Here is a 22,620-nt window from a genome sequence, read left to right on the forward strand (position 1 = left end):
TCCCTCGCTTCTCACCCGCATGATCCTGGGGGCTTGCACTGCCCAAGTCCAATGCCAGGGACTAGGACGAAAAGGATGGCAAGCCCCTGGATTCCTTTAACGGAATTCCCTCTCAGCACCACCATTGGAGGGGTAGGCACTTACCCCTCCACCAACCAATTTTAACCAGTGCCTAACTACCAACCTTATAAGTTGTGACGATTTGCTACGCAGTAGGCAAAAAGCAAATGGCACCAGCCAATCAGCCAAATGGACAAAATTCCTACCAGGCCCCTGCCTCAAAAGCAGACAACCCCATGGCAGGCATAGCAAGGTCAAGCAAACACCCCCCCCCCAATTCAGGGAGGGTGGGCGGGTGATCCGGTCCAAGCAGCCAAGAGCTGGGCGTCCAGCATTTAAAACCTCTGTCCCCTCCTCCAAATTGGCAACAAGAAAATCTCCCCAGAGACCCAATTTAACCAGTGCCTGCCTGGGTCTCTCCAAACATCCCAGCAACAGTGGGGTGGCCTGTAGGCCCCCACCGCAACACGTGCTCTCTGTTAGGGAGAAGACGTTTTGTTTGAGGCAATATGTACATTTAATAGAGCTAATCCATTTTGGAAAAGGAGAAACCTCTGACTGTGCTGCTTGGCTAACACCAAGGAAACTCAGGTTGGTCTGCTGGAATAAGTTAGGCCATTTGAGAAAACGTGCATGTGTCTTATTTTTGCATAACAGAGTCTGCTTCTAAGAACCAGGAGTCATTCATGGGGGCTGCCTTCTTGGGAGGATAGAATCAGTTACGTTGGGAGAATGGTTACGCTTGGGAATTGACATTTTTGAGAAGGAAATAGCCAATCTGGAGAGAGGACACTGTGCCTAAATGGAAAAGGCCTCTGGCATTTATTTAGCTCTACCAATAGTTCCTTTGGAGAATAGCCTTATATTACAAGGAATCATTAAGGAAGCCTCGCAGCCCAAAGGGATTGTGAAACCATGGACTCCTCCACATGACCTATGTATTGAGTGTTCATTCTGATTTGCTTGCACAAAGCTTATGCGGAGGTTAGATGAGCTCCAGCCTTTATTAAGTCTCCATTTTGATTTGTTTATGGGGCAGTGTGCATTCATCCTGATTTGCTTGCAGAGTGTATATTTGGTTTCCCGTTAGCCATCCACACATCCCACTCTCCAGTGCATCTCACACATCACTTTGCAAACCACAAAAAGTCCAGTTCTTCGTTGCCAGGGTGACAGAGCCATTTAATCCACTTTAATTGTGCAAACCCAAAGTTCCAGTATGTGCTTCCGTCCCTTCCACAAAATACTGACCGCTTGGAGGTATCCCTTGCCAGTTGCAGATACCCTAGATCTATGTCTATGGCTGGCTGCGTGTATATGTACTTATTGTTGTTGTTTAGTCGTATCCAACTCTTCGTGACCCCATGGACCAGAGCACGCCAGGCACTCTGTCTTCCACTGCCTCCCGCAGTTTGGTCAGACTCATGCTGGTAGCTTTGAGAACACTGTCCAACCATCTCGTCCTCTGTCGTCCCCTTCTCCTTATGCCCTCCATCTTTCCCAACATCAGGGTCTTTTCCAGGGAGTCTTCTCTTCTCATGAGGTGGCCAAAGTATTGGAGCCTCAGCTTCAGGATCTGTCCTTCCAGTGAGCACTCAGGGCTAATTTCCTTCAGAATGGATAGGTTTGCTCTTCTTGCAGTCCATGGGACTCTCGAGTCTCCTCCAACACCATAATTCAAAAGCATCAATTCTTCAGCAAATAGCCTTCTTTATGGTCCAGCTCTCACTTCCATACATCACTGCTGGGAAAACCATAGCTTTAACTATACAGACCTTTGTTGGCAAGCTGATGTCTCTGCTTTTTAAGATGCTGTCTAGGTTTGTCATTGCTTTTCTCCCAAGAACCTGTACTTATTACAGGTGTTGTAATAATAATTAATGGCAAGAATCACCTAGCCTCAGCAAAATGGTATTTACAGCCACTGTCTTACATGCTAATAGTTCACGGTTTCAGAAAAGCCTGGCTAGCAAAGCTAACGTTAACTGTCGGCCATCTTCTTAAGTTTCCATATTACAGCTTCATAATATCAAGCTCTGCTTGGTCAAACCCAGCGTCCCTCCACTCCACGGCAAATGTTACATATATTGGGTGATGTGGTTGGTGTGATATGAGAAATATTTAAAGGACACACAGACAATAATTTTGCATACACGGATCCCCATGTAAATGTCGGATTGTGTTGATAACGTGATGTCAGTTAAAATGTTATGGCTGAAAAATGTAAATAATGGTGTCTCTTTTGCATGATTATTGCCACCAGGGCAAGACTCTGGCATCTGGTTTTGTAAATGCAGTCCCACCTAATGCAGGCATCTTGCTCAAGCTTCGTAGGTCTGCATCTGGTCAGTCCCTGGTTGGGAGGCTGCCTGGGAATGCTGTTTATGTTGCTTTGAGTTCATTGACAGAAGAAGGGGAATGTATGGGTGATAAATACCTTGAAAAGTGCCACCCAGAGCATAACATGAGCAGATCCTGCTGACTCCGGCCATTGGCCCATCTAGTCCAGCTTCCTGTTCTCACTGTGGCCAGCCAGACTCTCATGGAAAGCCTGCAAGCAGGACCTGAGAACAAGCAAAACTCTGCCACCTGGAAACTGGCATTCAAAGGGATACTTCGCATAGTAATGATGTTCCCTGCACATAGGTAATGGCTGCCTGATTTGCATAATTAGTGCATAGTTATCTCTCTTAGGTACTCTTTGCAAATCCATGCATTGCGATTGGCCAGCCCCATTATTACCCAAATAGAGCACGTAGCTTTGAATAGTTATAGCATTGTGAACGGCTCAGTAGCCGCGCTGCAAATATGCTGATAATTCCTTTAACTGTCTAGTATAATCCTGTCTTCCAGCCTTTCTGTCTCTTTAGGGTCTGACGGCACATTTGCCACCTCAGCTTCTAGGCCACCTTTAGGAGAAGAACCCCACACAAAGAAATCTTAAGTGGACTTTAAATAGTAATAAATACCAAGAAGGAAGTTTGAAAAAAAAAAAAGAAGGGGAAAAATGCATTAACCTGCATAATATGACCAAGCACTTAATTCTTTATCATCCCCCCCCCCCCGACTTTTCTCTTGACTCTCTTCAAAATTTCTGTTAGGTTTCACTTTAAATAGAGGGCACTCAACTTTTGCCCTGTGCATTCTAGGCACAAGCCCAAGCTTTCCTGGTCCATGTTCGAGAATGGCAGGGGAAGGCTGTTTTTTGATGCTGAATTGGAGCAAACAGCAATTGGAGCAAACAGGTTTTCTGTGGATAGCTCTTTACTCTGATTCAGTGCTAAAGAACAGACTTTTGCAGGGGAAGCGCCAAGCAGGAAGAAAGGCTCTCAGGCATGGACCTTGGAAAGCCCAGACCTGTGCCAATAAATGCAAAGGTGAGTGCGGATGAGCCGAGAGATGTCACGCTCATGTCCACATTCAGAGCAGAGTGCCATGGCAGTGAAAGTGGACACATAATAAGCACATAAGAGCCTTACGGGGTCAGATCAAGATCCATCAAGCCAAGGATCTTGTTTTTCACAGTGGTAAACCAAATACTCCTAGGAAGATGGTGGTGGTGATTTGCTGTTTACAACTGAGTCTCAAAGCAACTTACAAATACAAGGAGACTTGCACAAGTATTTGAAAGACAAAAATGCCATAAAATTGACAAAACAGTAAAATGCAGACAAGCTAAAAGTATTTGCCCTTCCAACATCAATGGCAAGGGAAACATTCTACTCCACCCCAGTAAAAGCTGAATGCCAGAAGGGGCCATAGGTTATCCCACATTAATATCCAAAAATCTGGCAGAACAGGAACATATTTGCCTGGTGCTTAAAAGTGGGCATTGTTGGCAGCAGATGTGTTCTCTTATTTATTATTTTACATACCGTTTGATTGTAAAACAACAACAACAACAACAAGCTCAACAAGAAGAAAACTCTGGAATTATCTGTAAAAGGAGTCAAAAACAACTATTTAAAACATTCAGAAATAGCTGAGCTAAGAACTAGATTAGAATACACATCAACATTCCACATTTATGGATAGGCTTGCCTAAACAAAGATGTTATTAGCAGGCGCCGAAAAGAGTACAGTGGTACCTCAGGTTAAGAACTTAATTCGTTCTGGAGGTCTGTTCTTAACCTGAAACTGTTCTTAGCCTGAGGTACCACTTTAGCTAATGGAGCCGCCGCGCTGCTGCTGCACAATTTCTGTTCTCATCCTGAAGCAAAGTTCTTACCTGAGGTACTATTTCTGGGTTAGCGGAGTCTGGAACCTGAAGCATCTATAACCTGAAGTGTCTGTAACCCGAGGTACCACTGCACAGTGAAGGCACATGCCTTCTGTCAACAGTCAGGGAGTTTCAAAGTATGGATGCTGCCACACTGAAAGATTGATTTCAGTGGAACAAGTATTACCGTATGTGGCAACTGTAAGCAGTGCCAGGTCAAAGCAGTTGAGATGAGGGATGGGATAAGTCCATGTTGCAAGTAAACTGGTCCCAAGCTGTCAAGGGCTTCCTATAGTAGTGGAAATCAGCCCTGAGTGCTGAATGAAATCAGCCCTGAGTGCTGAATGAAATCAGCCCTGAGTGCTGAAGGAAATCAGCCCTGAGTGCTCACTGGAAGGACAGATCATGAAGCTAAGGCTCCAATACTTTGGCCACCTCATGAGAAGAGAAGACTCCCTTGAAACAATCCTGATGTTGGGAAAGATGGAGGGCACAAGGAGAAGGGGACGACAGAGGACGAGATGGTTGGATAGTGTTCTCGAAGCTACCAGCATGAGTTTGACCAAACTGCAGGAGGCAGTGGAAGACAGAAGTGCCTGGCATGCTCTGGTCCAGGGGGTCACGAAGAGTCGGACACGACTAAATGACTAAACAACAACAACATATTAGTGGTAAAAAGCTTGAACTTGGCCTGGTAAGAAATCAGCAGGTCTCTGAGCACAGGTGTTATTTGCTGATGGGGTCTCACTCCTGTCAGCAACTGTGCTGCAAGCATTCTGCACTCAACGCAGCTTCTGGATTAAGCATAAGGGAAGCCCCACGTAGAGCGCATTGTAGAGATCCAATCTTGAAAGCAACTGCAGCATGAGAGCATTCCACAATTTTGCAACTTTAACCCACAATGAGCAACTTTCAGTTGAAGGTACTTTGCCACCGGATCTCTTGTCTTCATATCCAAAGCAGAAAGACCTTGGCCCTTCCTGCAAACCAGAAAGAAGACCTACAGTCCTTAGATCTGGGACAAGGAGGTGAGTAATATTCTTGTGCATTGAGAACATTGATCATTTTAAAGCAGCTGTGATTTTTTTCATTCTCGGCTTCCCGTTTTTCATTTTGATGCATATGACAGTTTATTTATTTTGTTATTTTTTTCCAGGCTACGGTGGTATGGAGGCTTCCTTCGGTGAAATTGACAGGAATGGGGCTTGGAGGAGACCACAATGGGTTAAACGCCTGGGCTTCTGTCTTCCTTTGTTTTGAGAGATTGTCTGCAGAGTATAACCAGCTTGTTGCGACTGCCTCCTGCTATTTTTGCACAGATTATATTAAAGTTCACCGTTCTTATATCAGCATCCCGTGTCATTTATCCAAGGGATTCCGTGTCAAAGTGAAAGCTGTGCCAATGAATTCAGGAGCATTGCAAGGCGCTGCCGTCTTCCCACGAGGCCGGCTGGATCCATTCCTTGCCGTCACTTGAACTCGCTGCAATACATCTGTGGGACATAATTAAATGCAATAAATAGGAGAAAGCCCTTGGCACCAACCTGCCAGGTTGCTGCTTGAACATTTCCATGCCTAGAAAACATGTCATCCCATCTTCTCGCACCCCCTGGAATGCCCAGCCATTGCACCAGGGCATTCGAGATAAGACATAGGCATCAACCCTGGATTTCTTTCGCTTCGAAGCATTAGCAGTATAGGAAATACATTTACTCCTTACTGAGCACCATTGATTCTGCAGAAGTAAACAGCCGTCCAGCCATCGCCACCAGTGTGTTAGGATATGGAACAGCTTTGAGAGACGGAATGGTATTTTGCTTAAAGCAAAACGATCCCACAAAATGACTAATAGCTCAGTTGTTTTCATGTGTTTCTTGCTGCAATGGCATTCCCTGCGACTCGCACTGATGTGGCTTGAGCTTCTGCATAGGAAGTTGTTTTCCACTGATACATCCACCCCGGGATTGTCTAAACATGGATGAGGAACCTGTGGCTCTTCAGGTGTTATTGGACTCCATCTCCCATCAGCCCCAGCTAGCTTGGCCAATGATCAGGGATGAAGGGAGTTGTCGTCGAACTATTCTGACTGGCAGTGGTACTTCAGGGCAGAGGTCTTTCCTATCACCAGCTTCCTAATCCTTTTAGCTGGAGATACCTGAGATAGAGATACCTGGGATCTTGAAACGAAATGTAATGAAACTTTATTTGTGTTAACCATTGGCCATAGCAATAAAAGGGCATTACGATGTACACAAAACATCAGGAGTGGCCGCCAGGACCACATAACACTGGTCCTGAGAGATCTGCATTGGCTCCCAGTATGTTTCTGAGCACAATTCAAAGTGTTGGTGCTGACCTTTAAAGCCCTAAATGGCCTTGGTCCTGTACAGTGGTACCTCAGGTTACATACACTTCAGGTTACAGATGATTCAGCTTACAGACTCCACTAACCCATAAATTGTTCCCTAAGGTTAAGAACTTTGCTTCAGGATGAGAACAGAAATCGTGTTCTAGCGCAGCGGCAGCTGGAGGCCCCATTAGCTAAAGTGGTGCTTCAGGTTAAGAACAGACCTCCAGAACGAATTAAGTACTTAACCCGAGGTACCACTGTATAAGAAATGAGAGAAGCTTTCAAATACTGTTAAAAATCAATGTGAATATTCAGTGTGGTTGGTGTGTGTCTCTGGTCTTCAACCACAAATCGACAGGCATGCCACTGATAGCTGAGCTGGTAGAGCATGAGACTTGAAATATGGGGGGGGGGATAGATTACCCTTGTACTCCCTTCCAATTCTACAAGACTGATTCTACAACCCAAATGAAGCTCACAGATGACAGGTGGTGACAATTTGGGAATCCCTGTTTTACTGCATTTTAATTTTTTTTAATTTTTAATTTAATGAATTCATATATCACCCTATACCTGGGGGTCTCAGGGTGGTTTACAGAATAAAATCAAGATATAAAACCACAAAATATATAATCAAAATAAAAACAAGAATGCAATAGGGCCCCCCCCAAAAAAAACACATTTTAAAAGGGCATAGGATGTCAACCAAATCAACCAAAGGCCTGATTAAAAAGGCCTTTTTGCCTGGCACCTAAAGGTGTATAGTGAAGGCGGTAGGGGAAATTCCCTGGGGAGAGCATTCCATAGACAGGGAGCCACTTCAGAGAAGGCCCTGTTCTCGTATTGCCACCCTCTGGACCTCTCAAGTAGGAGGCACTACTATACACACACATATATATATAATTTTTTTGCAATTTCCCCATACATAGTAAATGCTGAGTGCTAATTTCATTAATATGTGCACTTTTATGTACACACCCAAGTACACGGTTTCCCAAACTTGGGTCTCCAGCTGTTTTGGACTACAACTCCCATCATTCCTAGCTCCCAGGACCAATGGTCAGGGATGATGGGAGTTGTAGTCCAAAAACAGCTGGAGACCAAAGTTTGGGAAACACTGGACTAGCATTATGTATTTTTTTACAAAATATTTGGTTGCATCAGAAAATCTGGTGAAGCGTGAATTTTGAAGGATAGCGGTATTTTGGTTCACATGCTTTTTCAGGAAGTACAAATCATATAGGTTCATATTAAAATGCGAACTGAACCAAATCGCTCCATCCCTAACTATCAATGAATCCAGACAATACTGGGTTATGCAGACTCAGTAGAAGATATTTTTATCATTATCATTCTATCACACGTTCCTCTTATTGGCTCATTTTCCCGCTGGGTTGCAGGTTGGTGGGAATTCTGCAAGAAATGGCTCCATCTAAGACAGGCTGTAGCAAATGTGGTTTTCCCCCAAAGTTTGTTTGTTGTATCTACAAAATTTTAATGCTACTAATCCTATGTAAATTGTCCACCACTGCTGACGGCAAAGAGGAGATGAAAAGGCCAGCGACATTAAGCATCATTAGAATAAGAATCATGTATTCCTCACAGGCGAGATGCACATAATTAGAAATTAGAAAAAGGTCAGATCTTGCCATTATCAACTCAATCAGCTGCTGAGTGCCACACAGTCAATTAATTCAGCATCTGTATTTTTTACAACCCCGCGCACGTATTCCATCGGACTGTAACTCTTTATCCGGACAGATATACTGCTCAGCGAAGCAGGGACATAAAATGAGAGACCCCAAGCAAATGAGCTGAGATAATTGAGAGATTTATTTTACATACACACACATGTATATGTCAAGTCTTCGTGCCTTTGCCCTTGAATGCTGACTTTCAGGAAAGCAGATAGTTGGATGGACGCGCCAGGCTGACAGAGCATTCCTTAAGGACTTTTATTATTATCATTCATTTATGTTACTTATTACATTTTTATCTTGCCCCTTCCTCCCAAGGAGCTCAGTGTGGCCTTTGTGGTTCCTCCGGCCTGCATTTCATTCTCACAACAAGCCTGCGAAGTAGGATAGATTGAAGAAGGCTTCCTCGGCGCTCCAGATGTTTTTTGGCCTACAACTCCCATGATCCCTAGCTAGCAGGACCAGTGGTCAGGGATGATGGGAATTGTAGTCTCAAAACATCTGGAGGGACGAGGTTGAGGAAGCCTGGGTAGAAGGATGGTGATTGCGGATTTGAAACCAGCACTCATTCCAGTCCAGCACTCAATTTGCTCAATAAGTGTGTGTGTGTGTAATAGAATTGTGAGACAACCTGTTTGTTCAGAAAAAGCTGTCACCACTGCTTCTTCTCCGCTCCTCTCGGGGCAAGATGGTCCTTCAGGTTTTTTCCTCCAACTTTATTGGTCAGACTATTTCCCCATGTAATCATTAAAATTAAAATAACGCTTACCAAAAAAAAAAGAAATACCATACACAAATTTTATACAACTTGATGTTACCTTTCTTTTCTTTTTTTGGTGATACAAATCCTCTTTTCCTTTCCTTTTCTGACAATGCATTAGTGTCAATCCTAAGTGGGAGGCAACCAATCAAATACACATTAGTTTGCCTCAACCTGTGAAATTTCATGGATTCTTAATAAGTGCATAGGGTGACCTTTGAAGCACATTTAAAACACAAACCGCCTCCCCCCCAATAACCCCGGGAACTGTAGTTTATCCCCCACAGAGCTGCAATTCCCAGCACCCTTAACAAAGCACAGTCCCAGTGTACGGTGTGAATAAGACCGAAGTGTGTGTGTCGGGAGACAGACAGATAAAAATCCAAGGTTGCATTCAGCTAACCTCTACTCAGGGTAGACCCACTTATAATTAGCCATGTAGTAATTTCAGGCTAGACAGCATCTTAAAAAGCAAAGATATCACCTTGCCCACAAAAATCTGTACAGTGGTACCTCAGGTTACAAATGCTTCAGGTTACATACGCTTCAGGTTACACACTCCACTAACCCAGAAATAGTGCTTCAGGTTAATAAGTTGCCCAGAGTGGCTGGGGAAGTCTTGCCAGATGGGCAGGGTATTAATAATAATAATAATAATAATAATAATAATAATAATAATAATAATAATACAGTGGTACCTTGGGTTACAGACGCTTCAGGTTACAGACACTTCAGGTTACAGACTCCGCTAACCCAGAAATAGTACCTCGGGTTAAGAACTTTGCTTCAGGTTGAGAACAGAAATCGGGCTCCGGCGGCGTGGCAACAGCAGGAGGCTCCATTAGCTAAAGTGGTGTTTCAGGTTAAGAACAGCCCTCCGCAACGAATTAAATACTTAACATGAGGTACCACTGTATAGTTAAAGCTATGGTTTTCCCAGTAGTGATGTATGGAAGTGAGAGCTGGACCATAAAGAAGGCTGATCGCCGAAGAATTGATGCTTTTGAATTATGGTGCTGAAGGAGACTCTTGGGAGTCCCATGGACTGCAAGAAGATCAAACCTCTCCATTCTGAAGGAAATCAGCCCTGAGTGCTCACTGGAAGGACAGATCGTGAAGCTGAGGCTCCAAGACTTTGGCCACCTCATGAGAAGAGAAGACTCCCTGGAAAAGACCCTGATGTTGGGAAAGATTGAGGGCACAAGGAGAAGGGGATGACAGAGGACAAGATAGTTGGATAGTGTTCTTGAAGGTACCAGCATGAGTTTGACTAAACTGCGGGAGGCAGTGGAAGGCAGAAGTGCCTGGCGTGCGCTGGTCCCTGGGGTCACGAAGAGTCTGACACGACTGAACGACTAAACAACAACAACATTAATTTCAGGAGGTCTTCTCCAAGTATGAATAGCACTGTTTGCAACCTATACAAGACAGGTTGAAACTACCGAGATGTATTACAGGTGGTGAACATTTTAGGCTCATCCAATTGACGTGCGCTCGCCAATGTGCGGGTCCTTTTGGACCCTGAAGAAGGTAGAACGGGGGCAGGGTGGGCTGTCACAGTACATGGTACCCTTATGCGCACTTCGCCAATGCCCATGGAGGTTGGGAATGGAACCCCATGTGAAATGGTCATCGCCTGTCTTGGATTCCTGTGTGAATGTTTTGGGGTGCCCTGTGTTTCCGTGAGCTAGTGATTCTTGGATGTGGCTCCAGAAAGGGCCTGTAGTCAGTGGGGGTTTTTGAGGGGGGGTGCCAGTACTGCAAACCCTTGCAGATTTTAATTTGTCCAGATTTTAATTTGTCTGAATTAATTTGAAGATGTATTTTAATTAATTGATGCCTGTTTTTATGTATACTGTGTTATTTATATGATGTTAGCCGCTCTGAGCCCAGCTCTGGCCAGGGAGAGCATGGGGCGGGGTACAAATTATTATTATTATTATTATTATTATTATTATTATTATTATTATTATGTGCCCCCAGAAAAAAGCCCTGCCCATAGTCATCATTTCCTGCTTTCTACCGAATCACGCATGTACACACATACAACTGAATCACACACATGCATGCGTGCGCATGAGCTCACATGCTCTCCCCGTCCAAAATCCAAAATGGCAACTGTGCTATCATGGTTTCCATAGGAAAGGCCCAGTAAGCAGTACTTCTCCTAAAGGTAAAGGAACCCCTGACCATTAGGTCCAGTTGCGGACAACTCTGGGGTTGCGGCGCTCATCTCACTTTATTGGCCGACGGAGCCGGCGTACAGCTTCCGGGTCATGTGGCCAGCATGACTAAGCCGCTTCTGGCGAACCAGAGCATTGCACGGAAACGCTGTTTACCTTCCCGCCGGATCAGTACCTATTTATCTACTTGCACATTGATGTGCTTTTGAACTGCTAGGTTGAACTGCTAGCTGAGACCGAGCAACGGGAGCTCACCCTGTTGTGGAGATTTGAACCGCCAACCTTCTGATCGGCAAGTCCTAGGCTCTGTGGTTTAACCCACAGCGCCACCCGTGTCCCTCTAGTACTGCTTCTACATCCTGCCAAAGGCATCCCAGCTCACCCCATCTGCGTCGCTTTGCTCCTTCCTGTCATCTGTAAAAAATGAACAATGGCGTACAGGAGTGCTTGAGCAGTTCCCATTCAAGGGACAAGCCCCATCCAAGCTGCAGCTGCAATGGACTCCCAGGAGGTTTGGGGGGGGGCTGTGTCATCACTTTAATCTCAACAATGCTCTATAGAGTAGAGCAGGGAACGAGAGGAATTTGCCCCGTATCTGATCCTGGGTTGCTATGCTTCTGATTAACCTTTTTTCTTTCTGTGTTTGTCAATTCCCCCATACATACACACACACACACACACACGTGCCCTTTCCTCCTGCCTCCCTTCTGTCTTTGTGATTCGATTTGGAAAGCCTTCAGTGTGCATTGGGAGAGAAAATCACCTCCTTATCTTCAGGTCATCCTCACTAGGCTCTCATCACTGCCCAGCGCTTCCGCTGCTTCTTTCCCTGAGGGTAGACACCCATTGGCAAAGAGCAAAAAGGGGGTGTCCCTGTTTGTGCTGGACTCCTTCCCTAATTGTACCATGGCAAGCTCCCTCGCAGACTAGAGGGCCATCCCAAGTTAATTTGCATAGTCATCTTACCCATGAGCAGCCTGTGACTAATAGTTTGTAAAGGTGGCCACTAAAATTAGCAAGTTGAAAAAGTGCTTTGAAATTTAAAGACTCTTTGTTACATAAAAAAGCAGATTTATTGCCCTGTGGTGAATAGCTGGGATTTTATATATTATTCAAGATTTTGAGCCGGGGCTATAAAACGTACGGTCTCAGTTCCATGCATGGAATGTTTTATGTGTAAATTTTTTAACATTTATGGGGTATATTTTACTGAGGCCAAGGCTTTGCTCATGGGAGAGCTTACAGGCATGTTTCCACTCTCCAGCCTTGTTAGGCAGAGTGGCCAGCTGAGAATAATCAGGGACGCTTTTGCATAGAACACTTACAGCTGGGTCCCAAAAGCACTCCGGGAGCGAGATGCTGAGTTTTGCAAATGGAGCTTCTGGTGTTTTTGGCCTGCTTAGACGACAGAAACATCCATTTTAAAACATGGATGCAATACCTGGTTCAGATCAATGGGAAACCATGGTTGCCTGCCACACAAGGGAGCCATGAAAGAGCATGCTTTCCGCTCCTCTACCCTTCTCTTTCACACGCCAAACATCTTTGCTTCCAGATTTAAACTGGAATTTAAGTGCAATTCCCCCAGCATGTGCAAACTCGAGAAAGGAAGCATGGTTTGTTAAAGCTATAGTTTAGGAGCCAGCTGGAGTCAGAAACCGTGGTTTGATTCTGGCTTGCTCTTACTGACTATTGTTTAAAGCAGGGATGACTGAACATGTAATCCTCCAGGAGGCTTTTGTGGTCCCCTGAGATTCTTCCAAAATTTATTTCAAAATTAGGAAATTATAAATCACTTCCAGTATTTGTTGCCCTTCAAATGCCCCCTTTTCCATTTTGATCCAGCTAAGTTATAAAAAAAATGTCCAGTGGCACCTTAAGGTAAAGTTAAAAGGACACCTGACCATTAGGTCCAGTCGTGGCCGACTCTGGGGTTGCAGCGCTCATCTTGCTTTACTGGCCGAGGGAGCCAGCGTATAGCTTCCAGGTCATGTGGCCAGCATGACTAAGCCGCTTCAGGCGAACCAGAGCAGCGCACGGAAACGCCGTTTACCTTCCCGCCGGAGGGGTACCTGTTTATCTACTTGTACTTTTATGTGCTTTTGAACTGCTAGGTTGGCAGGAGCAGGGACCAAGCAACGGGAGCTCACCCCGTCATGGGGATTCGAACTGCCGACCTTCTGATCGGCAAGTCCTAGGCTCTGTGGTTTAACCCACAGCGCAACCCGCATCCCTCTGTGGCACCTTAGAGACCAACTAAGTTTGTTCTTGGTATAAGCTTTCGTATGTATGCACACTTCTTCAGATACCGATTTTTTATATTTTATATATATATATTGACTGTGTCAGACTAATAAGGCTACCTACCTGCAGCTAAGTTATACTCAGAGTAGACCCTTTGACATTAATGAACCTAAGTTAGACATGTAGATTAACTTCAGTAGGTCTACTGACTAGAACTAGCATGTTACAATCTATAGCCTTTTGAGTGATTGCACCTACGTTTGCAATCTACTGCTGAGAATGGATCAGATTGCTCCTATGCGCATCTTGGCTGCACTCTATAGAGTGCCTTCAAGGAGTTGACTCAAACCAACCAAATTCAATCCTAACTGAGTTTCATTGAAAGCAGCACCTGTATTCTAAGATGGTCTTGTCTTTTGCAGTTTCTATCAGTACTTGTGTTGTAGAAACAAATAAATTCCATTTGCTAGGCAGTTAATCAGGCAGGAGGCTTGTTAATCCATAAGAATATTCCAACTGTTTCATGTGAATGGATACGTTTTGGCACCCCTGGTTGCTATGCTTATCTTTTGAATGTGATGGTGAATGCTTTCTATCAGTGGACTGACCCTCGTCTCTCTTGGGTTTCTTCTTGATCCCTAGATGGTGAAAGCCATTCAGGTCCTGAGAATCCACCTCCTGGAGCTGGAGAAAGTGAATGAATTGTGCAAGGACTTTTGTAATCGTTACATCACCTGCCTCAAAACTAAGATGCACAGCGACAACCTACTCAGGAATGACCTCGGGGGGCCTTACTCCCCAAACCAGTCCTCCATAAACCTACACACACAGGTAATAGTTGAAAAACGTTCAATGTAGCATGCCTCCTTAAAGAATTTCAGGGTTTCTTCAAGCTGTTCTGTATTTTCTACTGTAGAAAAGTTATCATTTATTTCATTTTTTCTTTTCTTTTGTGGACTGGCAAAAGATCTTAGAGAAAGGTGGATATTTCCAGGCATCAGAGAAATGAAACTATAGTATTTAAAACTCTGCACCAGGGTGAGCCAAAACTGATTTATGCAACCTGTATAAATAGCATTCCCTGGTCTGAGCAGTGTTATTGGGTAACTATGACTGAGGATTGATTCTGTTTCTGATAGTCAATGGAAGGGGCACTGAAGCACTTTTCCCTGATCACAGGAAATCCTACTGAGTCCCCAGCCTTATCCCCAGCTTCTGAGACTTCACCCAGCCGCCTTCCGGCAGAACTTCCCGAACCAAAGTTACTTTAAAAGAGAAGGAGAAAAGCAGAGAATCTCAGAATTAACTATAACTGAGGTCAGCAGGTGTTAGATTAAGATCTGCTGGTAGAATGGATACTTCAGTAAAAAGCAAAGTAGCTTCAGTTCTGGTGCCCCAAACAAATTCCTGGACTCAGAATTTTTTAATTCTAAGTGTATGGCTCTGTTCGGTGGGTTTGGGCGATTCTAGCAAAAAAGGGGGGGAGAATTAGAACCCATGTTTGTCCACCTCTGTCCCATGCGGCTTGTGAACCCGGGATTTGAGCTAGTAAATTGGAGGGGGCGATCTCTTATTATGTGACATTCCTGGATGTATTCAGCTTAGGTTCCATCAGCACACCAATTTTACCATGTGCAATGGAATGTTCTTCCCCTATCCTCTCTCTGTGCATCCACTAAAAATGTTAATGGGGTTCCGCTAGTCCTCCAGAACAGATTTGGGGATAGCATGGGACATCCATGGAGGGGGGGGATTCCCTTGGACTAACGCTCATCCTTGAAAAAGATTAGTGCAATATGACCCTTCATTTCAGCACTCTTATGTTTCAGTACGATTTTTCACAGTGTCAACATTACATGACCCATTCCCCATTCTGCTTTGGCTGCTGTTGTTCTTAAAAGGTTTGTCTGTGCATAGAGAGCTCTGTTCGGAAGGAACGCTCACTCACATGTTGGATTAACATGCAATCAGAGAACAAAACTTCACCACTAACATTATGCACACCACGCAGATGTGTGCAGAGAAGAAGTCTGGGCACATATGGAGTTGGTGTATTTAGGCATACACTTGAACGTGTGAACACTCAAAGTCTGGGCAGAGGTAGAGGGCTGCACACAAGCCCTGGTCACTACATCCTGGAGCAGGTTACACCTCCCCTCAATCTTGAGTTTCCCCCTGTTGAGCAGGAAACATCTGCAGGAAGCGTCTACCCATATTTGCTGAACTGCAAGCAGTTGCATGGAAGGTTCTACCCGTGTTCAAGAGAACACAAGTTGGAAGCCATCTTGCAGATCTATCCTGCTGAATGCCGAGATAGCCAGTGACTGAGCATGCACAGGGCTGTTGGGGGAAGTGTTTGTGTGTACACCCCTGCCATCCTGCCCACAGATACAGAGTGCCCGTGTTCAGGAAAATGCACTGATGTCAGGGGGAGAAAGCTGATGTGCATAGGATTGAAGCTAAGTTAATCAACAGAGCCTGGCTCCTCACTCATATGTTGTTTTGACATGTGAGCAGTGCTTTTTTGCTTTTTTAAAAAAAGATGTTTAGGGGTACTCTCATTTTCCTACTCATATTGAAATACTGCCCCTCAATGAGGCCAGACTTAGATTCACAAAGCGTTTAGGGGTGTGCGTACCCCTGCGTACCCTCCCCCCCCGAAAAAAGCACTCCATGTGAGCACTTCTAAACAGGACTTCCCTGTACTAGCTGCTGTTGCTGGCATCTGTTTCAAGAGGCAATGGAGTGCGCCTCTGAAGGTGAAGTGAAATCACCCCAGAATCACAGCGCCTGCTGGGGCTGCAGAGATTGGATATTCATAACTGTTGCCTCCTGCATTTATTTTTCTTTTTCTTTTATTTTTTGCTGCATTAGCAGCACCAAAGCGGCCTCTCTGGGGCACAAGCCTGGGCTTTGTGTCTGGAGGTCCTGGGCTCCCCAGATCATAAGACCCCCCCCCCGGCCTTGCTGATGTGGTCCAAAGGAAAACAGAGCAATATGCTTGGCACCAGCTTAGCTGCAGGAGTTGCCAGAAGGAGGCATACAAGACACCATCCAACTGTCTTAGGGACTCCAGTCTGGATTTGTGTAGGGTTTGCTCCTTAGCCTTTTCTCCCGAAAATGTCCTGCAAGGCAGCAGATATGGTTTTTTCCTAGGGGTTTACTCCCAAACTCTTTCTCGGGAATCAGTATAGCCCCAAGGCAGAGGAGGTTTAGAATCAGAGTTCCCTTCTCCTAAATAGGCTACCTTCCCAGGTTGACGAGCCCCATAGCAATCTGTACTGCAGCGCTTTTAGCAGAATTTTAGCCGAACATGGGAATCTAATTGATATCAGGTCAGATTATACCTGAAGTCTTTCCCACCGCCTGCTATCTGATGCGTTCATAGAACAACAACAGAATATTGAACCCAGGGCCTTCTGCAACTGAAGCACTTGCTCTGATGGCCCCTCCACAAATATTAGCTATAATCCTGATATTCTTGGTATCACCTGAATGTTCTCATTATGAAAGCTCGAACTCACCTCTCTGCTCCTGAGTACCGTTTACTCCGATGCTTTTATAAGTCTACCCATGAATGCTGCCCTATTTCTGACTTGCTTACAAGTATGGTTAATGAGGCATGTAATGTGGGAAACAGCCCTTTTTAATTCAAATCATCGCTCCCAGAAATGCAGTAGCTTAATTTGAATGATCTGGTAGATATGCAGTTACCTTTCCTTCTATTCAGTCCTAAAGAGGAGCACTATCAAATGTCTATCATTATTTTTACACTGTAATTTTGGGGCTCTTCCTTCTATACCAGGAGTAGTATTCCCTCCCCACCCCACCCTCACCCCGGCAAGGAGGACCACATTCTCTTGGGGTAATGCAGGTGGTGCTGTGGGTTAAACCACAGAGCCTAGGACTTGCCGATCAGAAGGTCGGTGGTTCGAATCCCCACAACGGGGTGAGCTCCCATTGCTCGGTCCCTGCTCCTGCCAACCTAGCAGTTCGAAAGCACATCAAAGTGCAAGTAGATACATAGGTACCGCTCCAGCGGGAAGGTAAATGGCATTTCCGTGCGTTGCTCTGGTTCGCCAGAAGTGGCTTAGTCATGCTGGCCACATGATCCGGAAGCTGTATGCCGGCTCCCTCGGCCAATAAAGCGAGATGAGTGCCACAACCCCAGAGTCTGCCACGACCGGACCTAATGGTCAGGGGTCCCTTTACCTTTACCTTTACATGCCAGCAGTAGAGATTTTGAAGAATTGCCTTGCATTTCCATTTGGCATGGGAGCTGAAATTGACACAATTTGCACATTTGTCTGAGGTCAAGAGGGCATATCGCACAAGCAAATATTTGCAGTGTTCTCTGTAGTTAGGTTATTATAGTCCTGAAAGACTACACATATAATTATATTATTTTCTGCATTGTTTTTGACACTTCCCTTCCATTTACATTCATTGAAATCAATCACATTATTTATTATATTAGTTTTGGTTATAGCGGATAGTGAGACAAATGACGTAGACTTTGACAGAAGCCAAACTGCAGCAGAACTGAAACAGCGCTGATTGCAATGATCTCTGGATGATAAGTGTTGCCTCCTAACATCCCTAGCCAGCAGTAAGTAGAGCAGTGGCAATTTGGGACAGTGTCCAAAGTGGCTGGGGGGGATTTCTCTCTCTTTCTTTCTGCCAACTCCCCTCTCTTTCTCTTTCTGACACCCCCTTCCCTCTTTCCCCTTCCTCCGCACATAGCTGGGGAGGGAAACATTGCTATTGTCAGAGGTCTGCAGAGTCTTTGAAATTAGCCTGAGGGATGCATGCTCTAGGAATTTGGCCTCTCCCTTACTAGAAAACGTAAGGGGTGCTATTTATGTGTGTCCAAATATATCAGCACAATGCAATTTGCAGTGACATCCGTTTACAAATGTTGGGAGTGCAAAGACTATCATATTTGGTCAACAGGGTTCACAGTTCAATTGTGTACATGTTTACCCAGTGGTAAGTCCTATTGTGTTTCATTGTTTTCCAAGGTAAATACAGAGTTTCAATCTTAGGCTTGTGTTTCTTTGAACCGCAACCTCGTCTGCTGCACAAAAAGCCACAATCAAATGCCCTTTGCATAGGCTTTGGTGCTTCTTTGCAAAATTCTACTATATATGCTCACCTTTAAAAAGTGTCTTATGTTTTGTTTTGGTTTTTTTAAGGCATGTACATAGGGGTGAGGGAGAAATTACATCATTTCCATAAAAATTCTGATCAATATGTGAACCAGAATGCAGCCATCCTTCAAAATTCACACCTCTGAATTTTGCAGTGCAGTTCTCCAGCCAAGCAATGTGTACAAAATGCATTTACTTGGATGGTGTGTGCATTACATTGCATATGTTATTAAAATTAACATAAAATGCAATATGCTAGGAGAAAATAGTTTGCAGACTGTGTATATAGGATGAAAATTCATACAAAAATAAGATTATTAGGAGAAATTTGCACTAAAATGTTGGCAGATTTTCACAAGGATATATATGCCTCGCAAGACGGAAATGCCTCGCAAGACGGAAAACTCGCTAGACGAAAGAGTTTTCCATTTTGGAAGTGCTTCGCAAAACGAATCTCCTATGGGCTTGCATCGCAAGACGAAAATGTCTTGCAAGTTCCTGCAATTTTTTTCCCTTCCCCCCCCTTTTCTAAGCTGCTAAGCCGCTTATCAGCTGATCCGATAAGCCGATAAGCCGCTAAAAGGCGCTAATAGCGCTAATCCGTCAATGGGCTTGCTTCGCAAGACGAAAAAACCGCTAGACGGAGAGAATCACAGAACGGATTCTTTTCGTCTTGCGAGGCACCACTGTATATATATACACACAGTGGTACCTTGGGTTACATACACTTCAGGTTACAGACTCCACTAACCCAGAAATAGTGCTTCAGGTTAAGAACTTTGCTTCAGGATGAGAACAGAAATTGTGCTTCGGTGGTGCGGCAACAGCAGGAGGCCCCATTAGCTTAAGTGGTGCTTCAAGTTAAGAACAGTTTCAGGTTAAGTACGGACCTCCAGAACGAATTAAGTACTTAACCCGAGGTACCACTGTGTGTGTGTGTGTGTGTGTGTGTGTGTGTGTGTGTGTGTGTGTCAGTGTGTAGAAATGTGAACATCTAAGATTGGTAAGATGAGAAACTGAGAGACCCCCAAATTGACAGGTTCATGCATCCCTATGTGCGAGTTCCTTTGCACACTCATCAGCCCAGTTGATTTGGATCACAGCCTGTAAACACAGTTCTCTGCCGTGAAATTCCATAGGTTCTAATGAGATCCAGTCTCCAGCTTTGACCAGTCATGGAGAGCAATCACACAGCCTGCTGGAAGGGTGCTGTGCTTGCTGCAGTGTAGTATTGCTGCTTGTCTAAGAATCAGAGAATTGTAGGCCAACTCCCTACAATGCTAGAATCACTGACGGATCCTTCTTTGAAAGATGCACTAAACTGCAACAGCAACATTGCATTTATATCCTCCTGAAAGAGGCCAGGGCAGTTGGAATAGGAAGAGCAAGAGGAGTGGTAATGCCAAAGCTTTGGGAAAGCTATTCCTCCCCCGGTTGCAGCAAGAGCAGAGGAAACAAGGTAGAGTCCTTTTTTAATGGGTTTTCTTCAATCCTAATAGTGAGAGACAAAAGAAAGCAACAAGCCTTAACAATGATGTTGCTCCAAACTGGGCTCCTCTGCCTCCTTCCCAGCAACAGCATCTTCTCTTATGGTGGCCCCTCATGGACACTCAAATGTTTTTGAGTCCTTTGTTCCTGTATTCTTAGCGAACGCCGTGTCCTGGGAGAAGGGGGATCAGAAATACTTTCCAGTGACAACATGTCATCTGGCTGCCCTGCTGCAGTCCCCACCCCTTCTTCTAACACTTCACAACCTTTCTGTTTGTTTCTCTCTCTGAGCTGTAACTTTCCTCAAAGCCCTGCTTTAAATCAAGGCTGTCTCCCTTTTCTCTTGCAGTGTCAGGAGAAAGGGAGGGGTTATCTCCACCACTCCTCCTCCATCTCGCCCTCTTCAGTCCAATCCCTGACTAGTAATAGAAATACAACACTTTCAGGTTTCAAAGCACTTCGGATGCATTGTCAGGTTCTGATGTGCACAACAGCTCTGTAAGATTGGTCAATGTCAATATCCCCATTTTGCATATACAGTGGTACCTCGGGTTAAGTACTTAATTCGTTCTGGAGGTCCGTTCTTAACCTGAAGCACCACTTTAGCTAATGGGGTCTCCTGCTGCCACTGCGCTGGAGCACGATTTCTGTTCTTAACCCGAGGAAGCAAAGTTCTTAACCCGAGGTAATATTTCTGGGTAAGCGGAGTCTGTAACCTGAAGTGTATGTAACTTGAAGCATATGTAGCCTGAGGTACCACTGTACTGCATAGTTGACTGAGTTGAGGAGATTATGTTAGGTCATGGTAGAAGTGAGATCCAGACAAATATGATAGTTTCTTGGGCACTGCACTACATCAGGTCTTAGGACCATAGCAGGTCATCGGAAGCTGCCTTATACCAATTCAGCCTAATCGTCCACCTAGCTCAATATTGTCTACACTGGTTGGCAGTTGCTGTCTAGGGTTTCAGGCAGGGGATACTCCCCTTCCTGGATTGAACCTGGGACCTTCTGCCAAGAGCTATGACATTTTGAATGTCCATGATGACAAAGTCCATCAGCAATTTGAATTCGACTGTGGACTGTCTCGCCAGTGTGGTGCATGCTCTAGTTATCTCCCGCTTGGACTACTGCAATGTGCTCTATGTGGGGCTACCTTTGAAGGTGACCCGGAAACTGCAATTAATCCAGAATGTGGCAGGTAGACTGGTGACTGGGAGTGGCCACCAGGACCATATGACACCAGTCCTGAAAGACCTACATTGGCTCTCAGTACATTTCCGAGCACAATTCAAAGTGTTGGTGCTGACCTTTAAAGCCCTTGGCCTTGGTCCTGTATACCTGAAGGAGCATCTCCACCCCCATCGTTCAGCCTGGACACTGAGGTCCAGCGCCGAGGGCCTTCTGGCGGTTCCCTCGTTGCTAGAAGTGAGGTTACAGGGAACCAGGCAGAGGGCCTTCTCGGTAGTGGCGCCTGCCCTGTGGAACGCCCTCCCATTAGATGTCAAGGAAATACGCAGCTATCATATTTATAAAAGACACCTGAAGGCAGCCTTGTTTAGGGAAGTTTTTAATATTTCATGCTGTATTGTTTTTAACACTCGATTCGGAGCCGCCCAGAGTGGCTGGGAAAACTCAGCTAGATGGGCGGGGTATAAATAATAAATTATTATTATTATTAGCATCATCATCATCACCATCATTGAGGGCCCTTGCTCAAAATTTTCCTGCCCTTTCTATTGTCTATTCTCCAGTTAAGCCCCCTCCTTCTAAACAGGTTGTTGAGAGAAATAGCAAAGAACGCAGAAAAAAAAGGTCTTTGTTCCTGCTACTTCCCATTGACGCAATGCCATTATTGTAATTTAGAAGTAATGTGGCTGAGGAAACTATGAAGTCTGTGCAAAAGGTGCGCAAACAGAGCTTCTCCCAGATACATACGGTAGTTGGTGGCACATTTCCACCTTGCGTGTGCATTTTACCGCAAGATTGCCAAAGTGCATGCGTGTGGCATGTGGGGGAGCATGTTGAGGCAACATTTCGGAAATTCACAAACCCAGGCTGCAAACCTGTGCACACTTACATGGGAGTAAGCCCATATGTGCACAGCGGGTCTTACTTCGAAGTAAACATGCACAGGATCAAGCTGTAAAGTTGCCTTCCTTTTTTATTTTATTCTTATATTTGCTGCTGCAGTGGGTGTACTCCTAGACTATTATGTGCAAGATCACAGCATAAAGCTACTTTCTCCCACACTTGGCAAAAACAAAGCTGCTTTTAAAAATCTTTTTAAAGAAAAGAAAAGTCTTACTGCAGTAAAAAAAGGGGGGGGAGCGCTTCATTTTCCTGAGGTTTTTGAAAAAATAAAAATAAAAAAATCTAAACATACCTGTGCATTCCAAAGCAGAAAATTTGCTTTTCAGCGTTTCATTTCTCAGCCCTGGAGATACGAATAAATCTCTGTTACGTGTT

At 44.8% G+C, this 22,620-nt stretch overlaps 1 protein-coding gene across 8 annotated transcripts in view; it reads left to right on the top strand.

Annotated features, from left to right (window-relative positions):
* Positions 1 to 22,620, top strand: part of PKNOX2 (PBX/knotted 1 homeobox 2) — a 456,445-nt gene that overhangs the window by 373,577 nt on the left and 60,248 nt on the right. For all 8 annotated transcript variants that reach the window (XM_082200515.1, XM_082200522.1, XM_082200517.1 and 5 more), the window contains one exon: positions 14,156 to 14,344. In XM_082200515.1, the coding sequence (XP_082056641.1) occupies positions 14,156 to 14,344 (189 nt within the window). The remainder of the gene's footprint in view (positions 1 to 14,155; positions 14,345 to 22,620) is intronic.

Source organism: Podarcis vaucheri (assembly GCF_965113315.1).
Source record: "Podarcis vaucheri genome assembly, chromosome: 15".
NCBI lineage: Eukaryota > Metazoa > Chordata > Lepidosauria > Squamata > Lacertidae > Podarcis > Podarcis vaucheri.